At 46.3% G+C, this 22846-nt stretch overlaps 1 protein-coding gene across 2 annotated transcripts in view; it reads right to left on the bottom strand.

Annotated features, from left to right (window-relative positions):
* The window catches only part of POLR3A (RNA polymerase III subunit A), a 74510-nt gene that overhangs the window by 7678 nt on the left and 43986 nt on the right, over positions 1-22846 (bottom strand). For both annotated transcript variants that reach the window (XM_023737653.1, XM_004383167.2), the window contains exons 15-30: positions 22404-22568; positions 19066-19238; positions 17598-17709; positions 16159-16277; positions 14415-14552; positions 12457-12627; positions 11422-11535; positions 7461-7547; positions 7298-7380; positions 6590-6760; positions 5330-5423; positions 5050-5142; positions 2681-2845; positions 2028-2192; positions 1657-1788; positions 338-470 (exon numbers count right to left, since the gene is read on the bottom strand). In XM_023737653.1, the coding sequence (XP_023593421.1) occupies positions 338-470; positions 1657-1788; positions 2028-2192; positions 2681-2845; positions 5050-5142; positions 5330-5423; positions 6590-6760; positions 7298-7380; positions 7461-7547; positions 11422-11535; positions 12457-12627; positions 14415-14552; positions 16159-16277; positions 17598-17709; positions 19066-19238; positions 22404-22568 (2115 nt within the window). The remainder of the gene's footprint in view (positions 1-337; positions 471-1656; positions 1789-2027; positions 2193-2680; positions 2846-5049; positions 5143-5329; positions 5424-6589; positions 6761-7297; positions 7381-7460; positions 7548-11421; positions 11536-12456; positions 12628-14414; positions 14553-16158; positions 16278-17597; positions 17710-19065; positions 19239-22403; positions 22569-22846) is intronic.

Here is a 22846-nt window from a genome sequence, read left to right as displayed (position 1 = left end):
CCCGTCTACGCTGTGAAGGACGGAAGCCCCGGGACCCGTCTATGCTGTGTAGGACGGAAGCCCCGGGCCCCGTCTACACTGTGAAGGACGGAAGCCCCGGGACCCGTCTACGCTGTGTAGGACGGAAGCCCCGGGACCCCGTCTACGCTGTGAAGGACGGAAGCCCCGGGACCCCGTCTACACTGTGAAGGACGGAAGCCCCGGGACCCGTCTACGCTGTGTAGGACGGAAGCCCCGGGCCCCATCTACGCTGTGAAGGACGGAAGCCCTGGCCCCTGTCTATGCTGTGAAGGATGGAAGCCCTTGATGATGGTCCTAAGTTCCATGCTGAACCTACCACACACGGAGTCCTTCTGCCCAAAATAGGCAGCGTCAAAGAGGTGGTCCGCTGTCTTCTCGAAGGACGCCAGCATCAGCACGCTCTCCTTCATCTTTGCCAGGCCAAACCTTGTGATGCCCAGGACTTCACCCTGCACCAAGGGAGAAGGAGGCAGAGAACTCAGACCACTTACAGAAGCGAAAACCAAATCATGTCCACCATATCCCCTCACCAGAATAGGCAAAACCCAGCCAAACCATTGTTCAAGTCACAACCTTCGGTGGGAAAAGGATCTTAACAGCCATTTGTCCCAACTATGTGCCCCAGAGGCCATTAGTCACTGACCACATGAGTCTTTACACTCACAGCTAGATACTGTTGGAACAAAGAATTAAGAAATAAAAATAGTATTTGAGTGAGAATTAGAATTAAGAACCTAACTTTAGAAAAAGCAGCACTTCTGAAGATGCTCATTAGGGCTCAAAGAACTAGAAACTGAATGAATTTACATGTCTCAAGGTAGGGAAAGAGTTAAGTAAATTTGGGTACTTGCATTCAAAGGCATATTGTGCCATCATCAAAAAAGCATATTTATAAAAACTATATATTATAGAAACTACAACGTTAAATAAAAACTTAGGATAAAAACTGCACACACATTAAGAAAAAGCTGCTGCCCTATGGCCCCCCTACAGGGAACACTGTTTTTTGGGAAAAAAAGAAAAAGTAACCAACTAACCAATCGCAGCCATCCCTAGCTCCCCACTTCAGGGCACATGTACTCATTCTTTACCTGGAAATGGCTCTAGAAGAAATATGACGGATGTGTCTCACAGAATACACACCACAGAAATCCCTGGGCTTTTGGCAATGGCTAGTTTTGCTTTAAGGAGCCCTGGTAGCGCAGTGGTTAAGCACTTGGCTGCTAACAGGAAGACTGGCAGTTCAAACCCACCCAGCGGCTCTCCGTAGACCTGGCAATCTACTTTGGTAAAGATCACAGTCAAGAAAACCCTATGGGGCAGTTCTACTCTGTCACATGGGGTTGCTATGCGTCCAAATCGACTGGAGGGAAGGCCCCCTATAACAACAAATTTTGCTTTAGGATACAATGTATAATAAAATAAATAACTAAACACAGTCTCTCTCTCCTCCTCACTCAACCAACTGGATGTGACAGTTTGCCATAAAGTCACAATTTTTTGTATCAGGGGTTTTACCAAGAACCCCCAGCATGACCACTGTGGTGATCAGTAACAGCAGTGCACTCTCCATAGGTCTTAAACGCCTTGCTCTCTGGAACCCGGGAGCCAAACTGCCAGGACTCGCTCCCGCACCTTGTACGTCATCAGGTCCGAGAGCAGCATCACGTGCCTCCTGTCGATGCTCATGCCGTGGTTGACCATCGTGTACTGGATCTCATTGATGATCGTTGTCCGGGCGGCTTCGATGCCCAGGGTTTTCTCCACCTGCGGAGAACCAGGAATGGGTGAAAGAGGCCACTTCTAGGATTCTATCTCCACTTCTCCCTCTGCTCAGCCAGTTTAAAGCAAACCCGATGCCGTCTGCCACAAATGGACTGCTGAGCAATTTTCAGCCGTAGACCCAAACGGCAGGGACAGAGAAACGTGCTAAAACCCGATGAGGGCGTGTGGAAGGCATCACGGGGAGACAGGACTATTAACAGGCCCCAGCCCCTGTGCCGTACCTCATAGGTGTTATTGGAGGTGGTCCGGGTGCCCTTCACCCCATGTGTGGCCATGACAGCCCGCAGATTATCGCCTTCCACCAGAAGCTTATACTTCTCCTTCCCGCTCTGCTCGTCGATGTGGATGACAGCTCGGGACACCTCTGGGATGCCCTGCACCACCACCTGGATCCAGAGACAAGGAGGCTGGAGACACAGCAGTGCGCATGTTCCCCGGCCCAGCAGCCTCGGAACCCACGTCGGTGGGAGAAGCTGCTGAGTCACAGTCGGGAGTGCCACTTGTCAGTGGTGATTATCAGCAGCATACTACACCTAAAAGTGCCCGTGTGTTGTTTTGTGGGTTAGGAAGGAAAGCAGAAGGCCAGGGGATTGTGCTGCAACCTACAGTTTTGGGAGAGCGGGGAGAGAAATCCAACAGGCGGAGCTGGCATGGCAGTGCTAAGAAGGGAAAAAAAAGACTGACCCCTTAGGATGTGGCCAAGAAAATGGGGCACCACCCTCAGCCTCAGTAGTCACAGAGGTGGTGTCAGCATGACAGAGTCCTCAGGGTTCCCTGACACTGGTGTTCACACTGCAGGCCAATGCTGTTTCACGCTTCCTGAGTCCCGAGGCATCAGGGTGGGCAGGGGCCCCGCGGATACACTGAGTCTCACCTTGGGGAGGTCCTCCTTCAGGAACTGCAGCACGTAGTACATGGAGCTCTTGCTGTTCTCTCTGGGGGTGACACACACCACAGCCTCGCCGTGCACAGCCACATCGCCTGGCTTCACACGGAGCTTGGACGTGCAGATGGAGTACCGCACCGTCTCAGCGTTCACCTGCAAGGGACCGGTGTGGACCGCACACCAGGACATCACTGACAGGCTCAGAGGCTTCAGTTCCAGGGTTTCTCAACCTTGTTTCTTTACTGCCCTCCTAAGAATTCTTTTCAGCCATGTTTTCCTGGTCTCCCAATGAAATTTTAATACCATAGATACTTGGCATATCTGTTTATATACTGTATGTATAATCAAAAGACACGAAAAATATATTGCGTAGCTGTTTGCGTACTATATACACAACCAAAAAATCAGGTGAGTCCAACCATGGCCACCGCATGTGTGTCAGAGTTGAATGCTACCCCATAGGATTTTCAAAGCCTGATTTTTTGGAAGCAGATCACCAGGTCTTTCTTCCAAGGCACCTCTGGGTGGACTTGTATATCATCTGTGCTTTATCATAAAAAAGTAACTTTTTTCATCTCTTCACAGCACAGAATCAACTTTTGCCCCTCTTAAAAATACATGCCCAATTCATAGCAATACCCCAGACCCACCATGGGAAGCTCCAAAGAGCTGTAGGTTGGAGACCAGAACAATTTTAAAAGCTTCAGTGAAGCTTCCCCTTTGTCATGGATTAATTGTGTTCCCCCAAAATATGTGTTGTAAATCCTAACCCCTATACCCGTGGTTGGAAACCCTGGTGGCGTAGTGGTTAAGAGCTACAGCTGCTAACCAGAAGGTCGGCAGTTCAAATCCACCAGGCGCTCCTTGGAAACTTTATGGGGCAGTTCTATTCTGTCCTAGGGGGTTGTTATGAGTCAGAATCGACTCTACATCAATGGGTTTGGTTTGGGTTTTGGTTACACCTGTGGTCACAATCCCATCTGGGAATGAGTTTTCTTTGTTATGTTAATGAGGTAGTATTTGTGCAGGGTGTGTTTTAAGTCAATCTCTTTTGAGAAACAAAAAGAGAAAATTGTGCAAGCAAGCAAATAAGCAGAGTTGGAGGAAGATAGATGCCAGACCACATGAGATCTCCAAGGAACCAAGAAACAGAAGCTGAAAAAGACAAGGCCCCTCCCCTAGAGCTGACACAAAGTCTTCCTCTAGAGCCACACCCTGAATTTGGACTTGTAGCCTCCTAAGCTGTGAGAAAAGAAATTTCTCTGTGTTAAAGGCACCCATTTGTGGTACATCTGTTATAGTAGCACTAGAGAGCTAAGACCCCTTCATCTGACATTACCACTATGGTTCACGTGCTACCTTCTTGCATACAACTCATCTCTTCTGTTAAAAGAGCCACAAGGCAGGCAGCAAGAGAAATCCCCAAGCTGGGTAACTGGCCGCTAAATTTCACCATTAACTGTCATATGGACAACTAATGAATTTGGTACTTGACAGAAAGGGCTGGCAATGTGTTTTAAAGGGTAGTACAGTGGTAGTTCAGTGGTAGACTTCTTGTTTTCCGTGCAGGAGACGGGGGTTTTATACACACCAATGCACCCTATGTGCAGCCACCATCTGTGGTGGTAGTTTGCACGCTGCTATGATGCTAAGAATACTTTAGCAGAGCTTCCAGACTGAAATAGAGTAGGAAAAAAGGCCTGGCAACCTAATTTCCAAAATCAGCCAGTGAAAACCCTATGGAGCGCAACGATCCGATCCACAACTGACCACGGGGATGGTGCAAGACTGGGCAGCACTTCATTTGTTGTGCAAGGGGTCATTAGTCGGGGCTGAGTCGACAGCAGCTCAGGACAATAAAAGATTTAACTACCTGACAGAGAGACAGATGCCTGTCTGTGAGAATGGCCGATAATCTTTTAACTGTTTCCTCCCCACAAACGCCAATATGAAAAGCCAGGCTAATCCACCCATCCAAATACATTTCCCAAGACAGCAAGGCGCTGTGCTCGGTGCTGGCAACCCACAGATGCGTCCAACATAGCCCCACTCTGTGGTCTGCCCAGGCCCTGGGAAGATGCACGAGGAGACCGATCATCATGATACTGTGTCACAAGTGAATTGATATCGTGGCCTGCATAAAATTTCAGCTACTTTCCTGTGTCTTTAGATGGCAATCTCCGTGTCAGGATCGGGGTTAGAAAGAGAGAATGCGAATGTACAATAGAATCACAAAACAGAAACCCAACAGAAGCCTTTGCAATGCAACCTGCGCCTAGCTCAGCTCTTGCCCTGGTCTGTCAGCTGTCTTGCGACCAATGACTTCCATCCAGCACACATCTCATTATGTGACTCACTTCCAGTCTCAGAAGTCTAATCCGTTCCAAGGAGAGCTTGACGAGAATAAAGCAATCATCGGGAAGAAACACTTCTTCGATATACTCTGAGATCTGCAGTGTTAAAAGAGCAGGATGTTAATGGGTCAGTCCCCCTTGCCTAGACTGTCCCCTGCTTGCTGTCTTTTAAGGGCACAGAAGAGAATGGACAGGACCGACTGGTAAATCAGCTGCAACTGGCTGGCTGACTTCCTGCAAGACTGCTGTTCTGGTTTCTTCATCAAATGGGATTTCTTCTTACCTCTCCCAAGAGGGTTTTCTCAATTCTCCCTTTCACGAGGCGAGCATAATCGGCATCATCATCTTTGTCCAGCTGAGCTGTGATAATTGGAGTGCTAGGAGGACAGGAAAAAGGATTACACCCTGGGACTGAGCCAGCATGAAGACCACTGTCTTGTCAAATCCGAATACTCTTCACAATCATAACAACAGCGACTAAAGCTTACTGAGCATTTGTTGTGTGGCAGGCGTGCCACCAGGGGCTTCACTTCACACTCTCATTCAGACTTGCTACTTGTGGAGCTTCTGAGGCAACTCACTCCAACACTGAATAAGATGACTTTCAGAAAACTCTTCCTTACAAAGTGAATGTATCTCTTCTTGTTTCATCCTAATGGGGCCCTGGTGGAGCGGTGGTTAAGCGTTTGGTTGCTAACCAAAAGGTCAGCAGTTCGAATCCACCAGCCACTCCTTGGAAACCATATGGGGCAGTTCTACTCTGTCCTATAGGGTCGCTATGAGTTGGAACTGACTCGACGGCAATGGCTTTGTTTTTTCATCCTAATAAGCAGTTATTTTAGTTCTGTTTCTGGAGTCATTGGACTCACTGTATACTACAACGTCCTCCACCTCTCCCCCTGACCACCATTATCTCCTCTCCAGGAACACCTCCAGCAACTCCAACCACTAGCGATCAGCATCCGTCCTCAGTGGCCTGGGTGGTTTCTCCCGAGCACACTGCAGTCTGAACTCCCAGAGGTGGCAGGCGGAGCCCCTACCATCCTGGACACCTGCAGCTGCTGGGCAGGACCAAATGCAGCTGTCACTTAATGCTATCTACTGTCAGATTCACAGCACAGGTGAATCCTGACCTTGTCATCCAATGCACTGTAATGTATTTCTATTTCTTCTCATCTCAGGTTACCCACAACTCCTATCATGAAATCACCAGGGGCTCACAGGGTATGGCCACAGCCCCAGTGACAGACACACCAGAGAGGCCTATTTAGGCCAGGAACAATGCCATCAAAGGGTGAGATCTGTCCTGACACACTGCTCCAATTTTCCCAGGCACTGTTATTTTTGATTTGTTTTCTCTCGTGACTTGCTGTCACACAGAACCACTGCTTCTTGAGTGGCTAACCACACACGAGGAACCAAATTATACTCACCAAATACACCCAGATTCTGATCAATGCAACACACCACCCAGAGCTTGAGACACTGTCCCATTAGAGTATCACACATCTACGTGTGACAACAGGGAGAGGGAGCTGGGCACCTGATGGCCTTGGAGGCGTTGATGATCTCTTTGATGCGGGGCACGCCCAAGGTGATGTTCATGGAGGCCACGCCAGCGAAGTGGAAAGTCTTCAGGGTCATCTGGGTGCCTGGCTCGCCAATGCTCTGGGCACAGAGGGCGCCCACTGCAGAGCCCGGCTCCATCTGGGCCCTAGGGAGCAAAGGTAGGGATGGAAACAAACTGCTGGGAAAGGCTTTGATGATTGCTTTTCAATAGAAAACACGTGTTAGGGCCAGGAAAGAACTGGCAATGAGCCAGGCTGTGTGTGACGAGGAAGAGCCTCAGCACCGAAGAGGAACAGGTGCAGAAAGGGGAATGTGACTGTTCACAGAGGGGTCGGACAGGGCCCACACCGTCCACGGCTGGTGAGGATCCACGTGCATGGCTAACAAACGGTACTAAAGGTGGACAGAGAAGCTGGCACCTGACAGGCACTGTGGCAGTTTCTCCATGGGGAGAGGACCCTCAGAAATCTCTTTGTAATTATCATCACATCTAGGAGCACCCAGCCTAGAGACCTGTTGGGGCCCCTAGATGGGCTGACAGACTCCGCTCAAGGACAGGCCTCTCTGCTGGCAGTCACCATGTAGCACTGGTGCAGGATTCTGTGCCTGCGAGGACATGTGTTGGAGAGCATGAGGGGACCTACACGAGTGCCCCCAACTCGAAGATAATCAGCACCCCTACCTCATGTACTTGTCCCTACAGGTCTCCAGAAACTTTTCTATCTGGGTAGGGGTGATCCGGTCCAACTGGTACAACACGCGGGGCTGAAGGAACAGAAGTGCAGAGTTAGGGAAGGCGGCGTCTTGAAACACCAGGTGACCACCGCATCTGGGAAGGCTGTTACCTCTGTTGTGCCGTTATCATTGATGCCATATTTATCTCTGGTTTTCTTGATCTTCTCAGAAACCCCCTTTATGAATTTTTTTATTTCCTGAAAGAACACACAGCAAATGTCAGTCTTATATTTCTCAGTAATTTGGATGACATGATTTAGTTAATAAAAAACCAAAACCAAAACCCATTGCTGTCGAGTCAATGCTGACTCACAGTGACCCCATAGGACAGAGTAGAACTGGCCCATAAGGTTTCCAAGGAGCGGCTGGTGGATTTGAACTGCCAACCTTCTGGTTAGCAACCAAGCTCTTAACCACTGTGCCACCAGGGCTCCTCAGTTCCTCAACTTCAGTAATAGGATGAGTCCATCATATTTAGCTGTAGCCTTAAAAGGATGTGATCTAGATGCTGGTTCTATTACAGAGTGTTTGTCCAAGGAATACACCACACATACCCATTACCCCGACAGACAGAACGAAGAAGGCGGTGGAAAGTACCTATGCAGGGCAGGCTAGAGACTATAGTTTTGACTCTAGATTTTCTATCAGTCATTCTAAGGCGAAGATAATTTGTTTCACAATTTAGAGTGTCCATGAAATAAACACAGACCAATGCTTCAGGAGCCTTCTCATCCTTTCCAGTACCAGGATAAGACAGTAACTTCTTTTGGGGAGCATTCACAGAGGGGGTGGGTGTGATTTAATGAGCTACATCCACCAACATCATGCTCGCAGTGGGTCAAACGCTAAGTGTGACGGGTGTTTCTTACAGCACATCCCAGAGCAAGCCTATGGAGCCACACTGTGCAGTAACGGAAACCCTCTGAGACGGCTGACATGACGCAGTCCTGGGGAGTCAGCTGTCGGCTATCCAGGGGAATGCAGGCAGGAGTGGCCAGATCGCCTGTCTTTAGCAACTCTCCCTCAATGATCCTGGACAAAGGGAGCTTGAATGGCACTCTGGCCAATTCCAGGAGTCCAGCTGCTCGGTGTGGCTGACTGAGGACAGACCCACATACATGGATGGGCAGTGAGCTGGTGGGGGGTAGACTGCATACTGTGATGGCCAAAAAGTACCTCAAGGTCGTGCTTCTCGGCTCCTCGGTCCTGTGGTGGGCTCAGCATGCCCTGCCCAAAGTCTACTCGGCCCATCACACAGCCGAAACATCTAAGCCTGAAACAGCTGTATTAAAGCAGACCTCACCAGAAACCCACTTCTACAAGGTACCCGCAGAGAGTACAGCACTTACTAGGATACCTGCCTAGTTCCATCCCAACCCTGAAAAATTAAATCTCTTTAGCCTCCCATAGACTACCTAACAATTTCTAGTTACTACCTTTTCTGAAAGCAAAACACAAAAACTTTATGCTCTTATGTTTAAATAGCTTTAGCATCCTGCATCCACACAGTCTATGGCAAGCCCTCCTGGGGAGGTGGCATGGCACTGGGCCACCACTTGAGAGAGGAGGGCTCCGAGGTGCTGAACTTCTGGGCCTGGCCCAAGGCTACAGGCCTCTGTGATGTCACATGCCTTCTCCAGCTCTGCTCTGGGGCGGGGGTTTCTGTGATGCTGTCCTGGCCCACTGGAAATTTCAGTCTGTTTCCAGGGAGCCAAAGTGTCCAAGGGACTGCCTGGGGGCCCATCACAACCCTGCTGTCCCTTGCTCATGAGCAAGGCTTTCTCACGACTGCCCTCACTGGCCACTTCTCCTTCTACCTGAGAAGGGGCAGAGACACACAGCGGGCTGTCGTCCCACTTAGCCATCCCTCTCTACACATCTACAGCAAAAGAGGACTTTAATTAATTTCCAAGAACTTAAATATTTTCCAGAGGCTCTTCTGAAAGAGAAACTCCCCAGGCTCACTTGCTAGTCCCCAGTTTGATGCCACCTCTTCAGATGCAGTCAGTGACCACACACCCAAGGTGGAAGTTCTCAGATAAAGAGGGAGGGGCTCGGCTTTAACTGGTGGGACTGTTCAGAGGCATGCCCACCCACTGCCCTTATTTTCTCCCCTAGAGCATTCCATGTGAAGAGTCTCGCTCACGTTAGTGACTTAGCCACCCTGCCTACTCATTTGGTTGTGGATGGGTCCTTTGGCGTAAATTCCTGACAGGCCCGCTTGGCCCAGAGGTGGCCGTTCTGTCACTGGGGTTAAAGGCTCCACTGTGGGCGCAGGGAACCAGGAGTGCAAGCCTAGGCCAGGAGACCCAGGGGATTCTCATCAGTGAGGAACTCTGCACACATTAGGAGTAAAGAAAGCACATGTGTCAAAACATGCCCCAGTCAGGCCTTGGAAATGATGAGATCTTTCAGCGGCCACCCAAATGGACACATTTCCAGTGGCTCTGCAGAAAGGAATGAGTTTCCCTGCAAAAAAGTTAGGCCAGATATTCTGGAAGTTAGGTTTAAAAAACAAAAAGCTCACTTTGCAGAAATGAAAACTCAAACACACTGCTAGGAATTCAGCTGCACCAACCCATGCAAACTCGAGGGAACTCACTCATGGCTATTGGCTGGCCATTAATTGCATGACCAGCCAGTGGTTAGACTCCCACACGGGCTCCACAGCTTGTCTTTGAGCATGGGCACCGGGCTCTGGCACAGCCAGTGCGTGACACTGCTTAGGAGCTGTCTGTCACTTCAGCTCTGGTATGAGAACATTTCATGGGCTCAGACAAATCTGGTCTGGCCGGTGGATTCTGGAGCTTCTGGGCAAAGTGGGGTTCAGCAGATTGTGAGCGACTGGAGGGTGAGGCTACGTTTAGTTCTCTGTGTCCCAGGATCTGACAGAGTGGGCATCCAGTGAGTGCCAGATGAGCTCACTGAGTAAATGGGCACTGCAGGCCAAGAGATCACCCTTAAACCTCGCCAAAGGCAGAAAGAAGCAGTCCAAAGCGTGAACAGACAAGCCATGTTTGCCAGAACCAGGACAGAAATCTGACACCTCCAATGCTGGCAAATCGCTGGAGGGCTGCTAGAGGCACCTCCTTTGTGCTCAAAACTCACAGGCATGCTGATCATATTACCTTGTTATATTTCTCATAACCTGTCTCAGTTAAGGTCTTGGAAGATAAACAGAAAAATAAATAAGTAAACATAATAATACAGGAAAACCAAATTACAATGCTAATTTGCTAGTTAAAAAAAAAAGAAGACTTAAAGGCTCTGGGAAAAAAACAAAAACAAAGCACTCACTACCTAGCCATGTTCCTGATGGAAGAGTTTCTTTTTCAACTTTCACACCTCAACACACGAAGGGAAGGAGTGGAGCGTTTCCTAACTAAACACTTGTAGTTAACCTTTACTTTACTGTTTTCAGTTTGGAAGTCCTGGGAGGGATACACTCGTACTCTGCCTGTACATCTTGTGTGGCATTTGAACGAGCAGTTGGTACCCAAAGAACCCATTTACTGATCTTGGTACCCTTTGCTTTTGATCAGAACCATGATTATGAACATGAAGGAGCTGCTGGGGCAGGTCAGTGAAATCAAACAAACAAACCAAAAAAACTGAGGAGGACAGCTCAAGAAAACAGCTCCCTGGAAGAGGGAGGAGGGCCGGCTCAGTGGATTTCTGACCCATAATATGGTTAGAGAAAGAGCAGTTTCAAAAACTGGTATTAAAACAATACTACTACTTAAAACAAAATTGGGTACAGAATAACTGAGGGACAAGTTGACCTACAGGATAAGAAAGTGGGTGGAGGGCTGGTGATAGGGATTGGATTAAAAAAAAAAACACCAGAATCAGTTCTGTAAAGCTTTTTTTTTTGAATAGGGAAACACTTACATGAAAGACAAACTAAGAAAGACACGAGATAAATTTTTCACGTTGGCTGGTGAGACCTTGCTGAGGCCACTCTTGAATTTTTTAGCAAAGGAACACCACTACATTAAAACTCCAGCTTAAAAGATCACACACTTCTTAACGACAGTGAAGCCAGCGCGACCCAGCCCCATCGGCGCTCACCTGGAGAAAGCTGTCCTGGCAGCAGAGGAACTCGTCCTTCTGCATGATGGACTCCATGGTCAAGGTCAGCTCGTTCTTACTGAGAGCAGGCTCATTCTGACACGGGAAGACTGCCTCGAGTATTAAAGAGAAATCGTGTTATGTGCGGGAGCGACGGAGCGGGGGACAGTATTCAAGATAAGAACTTACAAGAGACAAGAGGACCTTATAAAATTACCCGGAGTAAACTTTCAGCAAGAGGTGATTTTTTTTTTCCTTTCAGAACAAAGTTTAGACTCTATAACATGAATGTGAAAACAGAATAAACTGAGACTCTGGACTATTCAGGGAGTATTGTTCCATTACTCCCAACCCCCATTCCATCCCCAGATTTGCATTAAAAATATAAATTGTTAAAAAAAACCCAAATATTTCAAGAATGAAAATATCGTCTCCCCCAAGGCATGGCTCTATTCTAGTCTACTGACAGACCGTACTGTATCTGACTCCTCTACTGACAGTTTACCTCCACCATAAACTGCTGCAAGAAACAGTCTTTGCACATTGAGATTATTTCTGTTGGGTAAATTTCTGTAAGTGAAACTGTTCGGTCAAAAGGCACACACACCTAATATGCAGATGAATACTGTCAAACTACCCTCTGAAAAGGTTGTTCCATATTATACTCCTACTTATTATATATAAATGTGCCAGCATTTCAACATCCGTGACTTCTAAAAATGGCCTCTCCCACGCTCCCTGACTAGACACGGAGAGAAGCCATGGCCCTCTTCTATTAATTACTACCAATACCAGGCTTTCAATAGAATTTTTTTTTTTACCCCTTAACATTTGGGGAAATTATGCAGGGTAACACAAAGAGGAAAACACTAACCCAACGGTTGGGCAGACACGGCTGCAGCACTGTGTGATATTCCAAATGGTACTGCACTCTAAAGAACCTTCCTGGAAAACACTCTACCCCCAGATATGATGCTCACTCTAAAGAACCTTCCTGGAAAACACTCTACCCCCAGATATGATGCTCAGTCTTACTTTGATGTTGTCCAGAACCCTTTTAAACTCTAAGGGCTCATCTTTTCCCTCCATAGCTGCAGGGTCTAAGCCATCTCCTCCATAAATGAACTGGATAATATCTCCGGTAGAACTGCGGACTGTCAAATCGTACTGTGAGCAGAGATCTTCGAGGGATTTTACAAGCCGTCTCTAAGGAAAAAGAAGGTGAGGAAACGAAAAAGCTCAGCGGCTTTTAAAGACTAGCTGTGTGTGCGGAGGATAAGATCTGTGCTCAAAGTTTCAAGGTTACAAGTACTTTAATCACATAAAAACACGTTATTAGAACTCCCGTAAAATAGTCCCCCACCCCAAGAACACCACCACCAAGACTGTCCCACTGGTCTGTGTGATGTACTTAGAATGTGCTCCTGCCCTCAGCACTTCCGTATACTGCAGATTAGAATACAGGCAATTTAAACCCCATCACTCCCAAAACATTGTTTTCCTAGGCTGTTTTGCCTTCCTTCTCTTTTTCCCTAAGGTATAAATTAATGCAACAGCTTTGCAGTTTTAAACACATCTTAAGCCAGGACTCCTGAGGACTTCAATATGAATTACAGAGGATCAGGCGCAGGCCCTCTTCTGGGACAGAAGGGACAGAAGAGAGAACAGGGACAGCATTGTTGTGACCCAGCAGGCAGCAACCATTTCCCAAATCTACCCAGGGAGAAACTTCCACCAGCAGAATGCACCAGCCAGCAACGTGATGGTGGTTCAGTGAATTAAAGAGAAAGAGATCTTCCTCCAGCAACTTCAGAACAAAAATCTCTCATGCCACAGTTCATCTGTTCTAGACTCACACTGCTCTGGGAAGGTCAGATTCTCTGCTTCAAAAAGGTAAGAATAAAAAACAGAGTCAAAACACATTGTGGCAAAAGTGCTAAAAGCATTTCACAGGCTGTTGGGTTTCTGTCAGAAGTAGCAGGCTCCAAAACTGAAGGGTAATTTCTCATCAAAAGATGATTAAAAGGGAGCCTCAGATAACGATTCATGAGGACAGAAGAGGTTCTGGGAATAGGCATCTACTGAATGGAGTCCATTTTTACCCTCATCATCCCTGCTGGTTCCAGCCCACTCCTTCACTCCTCTCGGGTTTATCTATCCTGGATTCTGGCTTGCCTCTGACAGTGGGATACACAGTGGGAACAGAGGGACACAAAGCCACAGCAAGTGCAGGGCCCAGCTCCCTGGAGTACTGACTTGACCTGGTGGTCTAAGTACTTACAAACATTAAAACATTTAAAAAACAAAAATAAACGAAAGTTAAATGATGGAGTAGAGAGTAGAAAATTTAATTGGAGACTGAAAAGAAATTCTTTCCTTGTGGTCTTATGGCAGAACACAGTAGGGCTGTATTTTCACACTCCTCTGCCACCAGAGATACTTTAGTGGCAAAGTTTGAGGAGCACAGACAAGGAACCATTCAGGTTAGCCCTGTACCCCACGCCTATATCTGTAATGATACACACAGAGGAGAAAAAGTCTTCCTTCTCACTGTCCAAGCCACCCTGCAGGCCCTGGAACAGGCTGAGTGGGGTCAACGGGAAAGATTTTTAATAATGAATTACACAACCAGCTGCCGAGTGCTTTCCCTGAGTCCTCTCAACACCAGGAGGTATGAGTTAACACGCCCACTTGCAGGTATTAGGAGACAGGCTCATCAGGGTTAAACGACACATCTCAGGATGTACTTCCAGGCCACGTTCTCCCTGTTGGAGCTGTGGTGACCCCTGCCTTGTCTTGAGCACTCGAGGTGGATAAGGGTTACATCTGGAATCTATTAACTATTTCTAGGGCACCTACACTTCCAAAGTTTCCTTTAAATATCAAGACCAGATGAATTATATTTTGTGTGCACAATATGTAAACATTCATCAGTCCAAACCCAGAGACCCCTGTGCTGCTCCACTGCCGGTGGCCTGCATTTTTCAGGTTACCTGCATGTATCCTGTTTCAGCTGTCTTTACGGCCGTGTCCACCAGGCCTTCCCGGCCGGCCATTGTGTGGAAGAAAAACTCAGTTGGTGTCAAACCAGAATAAAAGCTATTAGCCACAAAGCCTTTGGCAGCTGGGAGCTAAAGAGAAGTAGGAAAAAACAAAATCAAGCAAAAACAATTCAAGGTCCACAATTAAAATCCATTCCAATCAGAAAATGTCCCATCTTTAGGTTAAAAAGACCCAGCTTAGGCACACTTGTGAAATGGCAGGCTTTATATTCCCTCTCTTAAAGGAGGAATCATTTGGCACAAACCATCCTTACCAGAGACAGATCAGGGTGAGAGCCCAGCCAGGGCTGAAGCTGGTTGCCGGTCAGCAAGGGCCTGGGAAGGGGAAGCTGCGCTTGGCCCTCCCCTGGAGCAGCCAGTGGAGCAGTCAAGCACTTCAGAGTGGATGGTGACTGAGGCAGCTGGCTCCTTGGAAATAAGCCGATTCCTGTGGGCCAGTGACCTGCCTACTTCCACAGTTTAACCATGCATTGCTCGTGTGTATGGGATTTCATTTTGGGGTACTGAAAATGTTCTTGACGTAAACTGTGGTGATGGCTGCCCAGCCTGACATGCTGAAAGTCACTGAACTGACGCAGCGTAGCCAGATCGTGCAGCCCTCTCTGGATGCTCTAACGGGTGAGTTTTAGGGTATGTGAAATGTATCTCAATAAAACTGTATGTCTATTATCTGTCAATCTAACCGTGTGAAATGGCCTTTGATCTGGACAGGTCCGTGCTTCTTAGGGGACTACGCAGATGACCAGGCTGGCCCTTCACGTTCCCCTCTCACTAAGGGGCTGCTGGTGTACACAGAGCCATTTCCGGGTCAGCACAGCTGTCCCAGAGTCTAGCACTGGGTCAGGGACTGGGAGTCTGGAGGTCCTCGCCATCCCTCTAAACCAGTCAGGCTGCCTTAGAGCTCGCAGCCTGAAATAGGACCTGCCAGGTCCCCCTTCAGTGACCATCTGGTTGCTGGCCCCTGGGGAATGCTGACCTGGGGCTATCCTACAGGGAGCATCTACACATGCTCAGTGTAGCAGTCCCATCTATGGGCAGTAGATGTGGGCACTAGGCAGAAACGCTGGAGTTCCAGGGGCCAGGGGCAGCTGGAGTATCTACGCTCTACAGGGAACAGCTGACTTCAGATCCAGAATTGACGGAGTGACCGAATCTACTCTGAGTTCCTAACTACAGATTTAAGGCTTGTCTGTCCCTGAGTCCTGGACAAGCAGCAGCATGTGTTTCTCCCTCTCACACTGCTTACACCAGAGGCCAGACCGCCGGGGCCAATGGAACCCAGAAGTTAATGAAAAGGTGAGCTCGAGACTTCCAGAGAGTACCTGGAATGTTCTGGTCATTTTAATATGCTTCATACTAACACTATTTTAAAATCCTCATACTTTTATTCTAAGTGCCCAAAAACCAAGCACACACAATATATGCATTTAGACGGGCACTATACATTTTGACTACTTAAGTAAGCTGGACCACAATCTGACATCCTGCTCCTCAGAGGGACTGGTCCAAAATTTCCAGCTCTGAGCACAACGAGGTCCTTAGTTTGGGGTGAAGAGGGAAGAACCCTAAACTGCCCCCATCCTTTCCAGCAGCCCTCCAGGAGACACTTCAATTACCCTGTTCTGAATTGCTGATGCTCTGCCTTAAAAGTTCTGCCTAATCCACTACTGCTTACCTTGGAGTGTTTTTCAAAGTGAGGCAAGGACCTGTTTTCAAAGCCATCTGGCACTCGAGAGCCGCTGATGGCCTGCTGTCCCACACAGGCAATCATCTGTGATATGTTGATGAAGGAACCTGGGGAGAGAGGTCAGGAAGGCACAGTCACTTACCAGGTAACATTAATGAAGTGCAAGCAGTGCTGTAGCACAAAACAGAATCTACCACAGCACAAGGCCTGATCCTCCACAAGTTCACAGTCCGGGGTAGCCAACAACAGAGCTAGAGTAACAGGGCAGAAAGCTGTCGGTGACACCATGAAGGCAGAGCCAGGGCTACAGGTGCATAGTAGCAGACGGAGAGCGGGGAGAGTCAGGGGAGTCTCGGAGAAGGCAGCAGCAATCAGGTCAGGCTTTGGGAGAACATTATGAGCTGGACATAAAGAGAGGTGGGGGGAGGAAGTCCAAAGTGGGTGGAGGAGTGGGAAAGAAAGACACAGGAATGGACAGAAAAGTGCAGGCTATGTACCATGAGCAGGAAGTAGGAGAATAATGGGGTGAAAGGTAGCATACTTAGAGACTGGACTTCATTCTGTAAAAAAAATTTATAGAAATAGGAGAAGCACTGAAGGTTTTGAATTTGAGTGCAGTATCATGAAACCTAATGCTTTAAGTTCCTGGGTCTTAAAAGTTTTGCCACATCACTAAACATATTATTAAAAAATCCCTATTTTATTTTGTTTAAAGACCAAGTTTGCCGAAAGCACCTGCGATGGTTAAGACTGTGTGTCAACTTGGCTGGGCCATGATTCTCAGTGTTTGTATGTGATCACTCCCATGATGGAATCTGCTGTGAGTAGCCAATCAGTTGAAAGGGACTTTCCTTGGGGGTATGGCCTGCATTTGAATATAAGACGACATTCTGGCTTTCTGCTCGCTCTGGATCCTGTGGCTGCCTTCTGTTGGTCTGACTTGAGCTATCAGCTTATCTGCTGATCTTGAGATTCGTCGATCTTCATTCACAGCCTGTGAGTGGGAGCCCTGCTCTCCGACCTACCGCATCTTGCGTTTGCCAGCCCCTGCGGCTAAGTGAATTGAGAGAAGCGCCTATCCTGATCCACAGACTTGGGATGTTCCAGCCTCTACAATCGCGTGAGCTGTTTCCTTGATATAAATCTCTCTCTATATATATTTATATGCTTTACTGGTTTTGCTTCTCTAGAGAACCTAGCCTAAGACAGCACCCCAAATTCAGAAATCCAGTATACACGTTGCCAAAAGTTCTTCCAAAGGAGTTAAAATTCCTAAGGGCCAAGTAATTCTCTCTTTCTCTCTCTTGCTATATATTATTTCAAAACATATACCCTTATAAATAAAATGATTATACATTTTCCAGAACGAAAACAGCCAGCCCACATGGAGAACAAGATGAAAGCGGCCCCAAGAGGAGCAAACTCACCTTTCGAGCCACAAAGTGCCATGATGAGGGGGCTGTTGCTCTTGTCGAGCTCTCGGAGGCAGGCGCTGCCCGCATGGTCCCGGATCACAGACAGCTCCTTAAGGATCAATGCCTGGTCAGAGACGGGGGAGACACACGTGTGGGGTCATCCTCACTGGCACTGTTGGTTATAAATTTTCCATCTGACATCAAAACAACTTTGAAAAAATTTAAGAGATGGTAGATTGTAATCGATAAAGGTTTCAGAGTCTTAGGGACTAAAATTCCCTATCCATCAAGCCCTGCATCTTACACAAGGGCTCTAAAATCACTGTGAAGGCAAAATTGATTAGTAACAAGGAACGTGAAAAATCCTTCAAATGGCCCATAAAGCAGCATGTCCACAGCTTCGTATATAGTAGCCTATACCACAACGCACAGTGTAAGTGGATAAAGGATAATACATAGGCTGTACAAGAGAAATGCTTGCATTTTTTAAATAAAATTTTGTCTATTATTTTTTTGCCAAGCATACACACTTGAACTCCTCAAGTTAACTACATGATGAGGTGACTCTACAGGCATATTCTGGCCTGAGCTCAACTCACAACTTAGGAGCTAGAGCAGTCAGGAGTCATGGCTGCATTCAACACGAGTGCTGTTGAGGTCCTGAGTAATTTTCTAGGTAGGTACCAGTGAGAAATACCCGTTTATTTTTCCTTTTAACATAAAGACTCAGTGAAATGATGAACGATGAATACCTCATTGGTGAACAGCAAACATCTTAGGGAGAATACCTTTCTCCATGCTTCAAAACACTCATTTAATCAGAAAAGTTGTAATGCTTAAAGAGCCTTTCTCTCATACCTGGGTGAGTGAAAGCTCTGAGCCACAGACTACGTACGGGTGAGGCAGAAGAAAGCCAGCAAAACACTGGTGGTCTCAGACTGGGCCACCTGGTGGCTTTAGAGAAAGCAGGGCTCTCGGAGGCTAGTGGTGATTCTGATTCTAACGAGAGCTGGTTGAGTTCTCAGCTAATCTAGCTTCAAATGTGAAGGGGCAGCAGATTGGTTATGTAGCTATTAAACACAAATTCTCCCTCTTATGTATCCAAGTCTCTTTCAAAGACCATCCAAAGAGCTGTGGTGCCAGTTTCTACTGGAAGGATGTGGAAAGCAGAAAGAACAGAAGCACTTACGCACCAGCTACAGAGGGGCCAGCATGTGGCGTCGGGACAAGAGCAGCCTCATCTGGCCCAATGAACAGTTGGCTGTCGTTTGTCACCTCAGATGGGAAAGCTGGACGGAGGGGAGCCCCTCACTTCACAAACCAACAAGAGCACATACAACGGGCGTAGGGTCCAGATGGGATGACGGCTGCTACCTTTGATGCCCGCTCTCCTCTGCTACCTTCTCTCCGTGGCCCAGTGGATGTCTTTTTATTTCCCAATGCGTCTGAAGTGGCCAAATGGAACCAGGAGACACTTTACCTCCAGAGTCTCCTCAGCAGTGCAGCCGGGCTGCTGCTGCAGCTTGCCCGTGTTTAAGGCCTCGATGTACTCGTCACACTTTTTGTAGCCAGCATTCAGCAGCTCATATTTGGCCGTTAGCAGTCCTTGACCAGGTGTGACGTCACCAATCCCAATGGAGAATCCCCGGTTAGCTGTAGAATAATTGGCAGGCAGAGCAGGAAGAGAGAGCCATGGATATTACTCAGTACACCCACCATGTGGAAACAAGTTTACACTGTCACAGAATTTTCCATAATTCAATTAATTAAAAACTTAGCGCATCATTCCCTAGGAAGTTCTATAAAACCACTAAGACTCACTGACTTCTCCCAGAGTGGGGGACACAATAATGTTCCCAACTAACTATAATGTAAAACAGACCAATATTACATACTAAAGTGTAGCTCAAGGAAGCCAACTGTGGAGAGCGAGCCATCTGACTTCTGGTTTTCAGATGGCATAGTGGAGACCTTTCTGCCCTCTTCCCTTCTCAGAAACCATTCCAAAATCCAAAGAACAAGAAACAAACATAAACTCCACTTTTGATGAAACCAGGCGCCATCAATAATCCTAAAGTGGATGGGTTAAGTGGCGACTGGCTTAGCAGGGAGGGTAAGGGGATGTCTAAGGACAACTGAGCCTGCCTGGCAGAAACCTGAAGAGGTTCAGAATCTAAATCACCACGTTCTGCAGATGCTGGAGATGATGTATGTGCTGGCAAACCGGTGGAAACTCTATATACAAACAGGCTCCAGTCCCTCTTCCTGTGGGAGATGGGAGTTTATTCCTTAAGAAATGGAATCAGAGAGTCTCCAGATTTGGAGATACCAGGACCAGCCAGATGTGATGACTGAAAACCAGGACACTGAGGGGAAGGGTGTACATTTCATGGCTGGGATCCTTAGCCCCTTACCCTGCCCAGCTCCCAAAACCCGGGTGGCCCCCCTTCGGTAGGGTACTGAGACTGGAAGAGATGTCTCTGGAGAAACCAAGCATCCCTAGAGAAAAGCGTTACCAGTAGGGATACTTGGTAGTCCCTCAATAAAAAAGCTGGCTACCAGCATAATCAAGGAACTGAGGTTTGTCTAACAATAAGCTCCATTTCCAGTCAGTGTTTTACTGCTTAACTCTTTTTGTCTGTGTGCCTTCTTTTAATCTTCGTGTCAAAAAATGGTTGCAAATCTAGTGAATGTCAGACAAGACTTATTATAATTCCTTAATTAATCACAGAATTAACATTGGTTGGACTGCCTAGTTCTATCTAGGATACAATCTGACTCAAATGAATTCAGACTAAAAACAGATCAGTTTTTAATAAGTTGTACTCTGCACCAGTAAGTATACTTTATTTACTACTGAAAATAAGTTCTGAGCACAACAATCTGGTTTCACTATAATGTGTTACCTAATTTTTATGGGTAATAACTTTCTAGGATTACATAGACTTAATGAAAGGAGCTTTTATCTAGCTATGGTTTCCTAGGTTTAATTTTGCATCTGGGAAAAGTAATTGTAACAATACCACAAAAGGATGTACCACTGCCTGGACGAGACTGTCAAGAAATGCTTGATATCAACAAATGACTTTTGGATCATTTTTGTGAATTCTAGCCCAGTTTACTTTCTTTTTAAAATTTTTTTTATTTGGTTGTTGTTGAGAACATACACAGTAAAACACCAATTCAAGTTTTTATAAGTATAATACAGTGAATATATTCTTTGAGTTGTACAACCATTCTCACCCTCATTTTCTGAGCTGTTTTTCCTTCATTAACATAAACTCACTGAGGTTCCCATTCAGTCTTTTGAGTTGTTGTCAATTTGATCCCACATAGACAGTTCTTAAAAGATCACAATGCTCAAGGCAGACCGCTTTTATTAGTTAAGCTAAACTTCAGTGCCTAACTCTTAAAATCTGACTGGAAAGTCTCTAACATAAAAGACACAAGACAAAAAATACACAGGGAAAAGAGACTAAAAAGAAACAGAAAATTCATAGAGCAAATAAAATTATGAATAATCAGTGGAGACACATCCAGGGGTCAAGAACAAGAAAACAGTAAAAAAAAAAAAGAAAGGAAAAAAAAAAAAGGATGAATAACCATCTGCAAATACAATGAAAAACACAACTGGGAAGTAAATATGTGCTGCTGTTGTCGCTGTGTGCCTTCAAGTTGATTCTGACTCATAGTGACCCCATATGACAGAGTAGAACTGCCCTATAGTGTTTTCTCAGCTGTAATCTTTATGGAAGCATATTGTCAGGTCTTTCTCCTGTGAAGCTGCTGGCTAGGTTCAAACCACCAACCTTTTGTTTAGAAGCTGAGCGCTTAACCGTTGCACCACCAGGGCTTCTTGAATACATGAGAGTGAAAAAAAAAAGTGTTGAAAGATAAAGTCAAAGAATTCTTCCTGAAATTAGGAAGAAATGGAAAAAAATAGAGTTAAGAAAGTTAGAGAATCAATGTAGAAGGTCTAATACGAAGGTAAAGAAATTCTAAACAGAAAGAACATAGTAAAGGAGAGAAACTCATTACAGAAATAATACAAGAAAGTTTCCAGAACCGAAGGATACATAGTTACAGATTTAAAAAGCTTACTGAACAATGAATGAAAAAAAAAACTGTATCATTGTGAATTTCAGAACACCAAGAACAAAGAGGATTCTCAAAGCTTCCGGAATGAGAAAAACAATTCAAATACAAAATTTTGGGACTAAGAATGGCAATGGAATTTTTAACTGCAACTCTGAAAGCTAGAATCGAGCAGAGCAATAACTTCAAAATTCTGAGGGAAAATAATTTTCAATTTAGAATTCTACACCCAGCCAAAGTGTCAACCAAGTATAAGGGTAGGAAAAAAAACTATAAGAGTAGAATAAAGATGTTTTCAGGCATGCAAAATGTGCTTCACACATGGCATTCTCAAACCACGGACAAAGGAAATGGAATAGTGCAAGGATGGTAGGGAACATTGAGTGACCTGGTAGTGCCGAATCATGGAAGGTCCAGAGGGCTACAGTAGGTGCATAAAGGGCCTTTTATGCACCATAACCGTATCTGATAGGGAATAAGGAGCTACTAACAGATTTTTGAGAAGAGAACTGAAAAGCAGATTCATATTTGCAACTAATGAGTACTGAGTTCATTTGATTAAGAAAAGCACAAATAATTTAGCCTGGAGTATCCATTTCTGTGTATGTGTGCAGAGGGATTGGGTACAGAGGGTAATGAAATAACACTGAAAGAAAAAAAACAACATTACAGCCTAAAACCCCAACATCTATAGCAATAAAATGAGGACGCTGAGGTACTTACAGAGGTAGACAGGAGCCAGCCTGGCAAGCCGGGACATTGCATCGGCAGCTTCATTCTGCCCCCAGTCTCGCAGCAAAATGTAAAAAATATTGTTCTTGGATCCTGATCCCAATGTTCCTTTGTCCATGCTGCCACTCATCAACTCACTGTTCTGGATAGTAACATCTAGAAGGATGAAAATGATTATGCATTTAAACAAACAATGAATTATTTATTACTTTGCCTCATTCCAAAAAGAATTTAAGGCAGTGGAAAAAGTATGTTCCCATACTGAAAGTTAAAGCAGAGCAAATAGAAATAACTCTTTAAAGATTTTTTTTTAAGAAATAAAGGGAAGCCTAGGGACTTCCGCAAAGTATGAAAGGCCTAGCTAGTTAACCTGTAGTCCTAACTCTGTAACATACTAGGCTGACCCTCACTCTCCTCTTCTGTGAACTGTGGAT

The sequence above is a fragment of the Trichechus manatus genome, unplaced genomic scaffold, assembly GCF_000243295.1.
Source record: "Trichechus manatus latirostris isolate Lorelei unplaced genomic scaffold, TriManLat1.0 scaffold00106, whole genome shotgun sequence".
In the NCBI taxonomy this organism is placed as follows: domain Eukaryota; kingdom Metazoa; phylum Chordata; class Mammalia; order Sirenia; family Trichechidae; genus Trichechus; species Trichechus manatus.
This window is presented reverse-complemented; position numbering and strand designations above follow the sequence as displayed.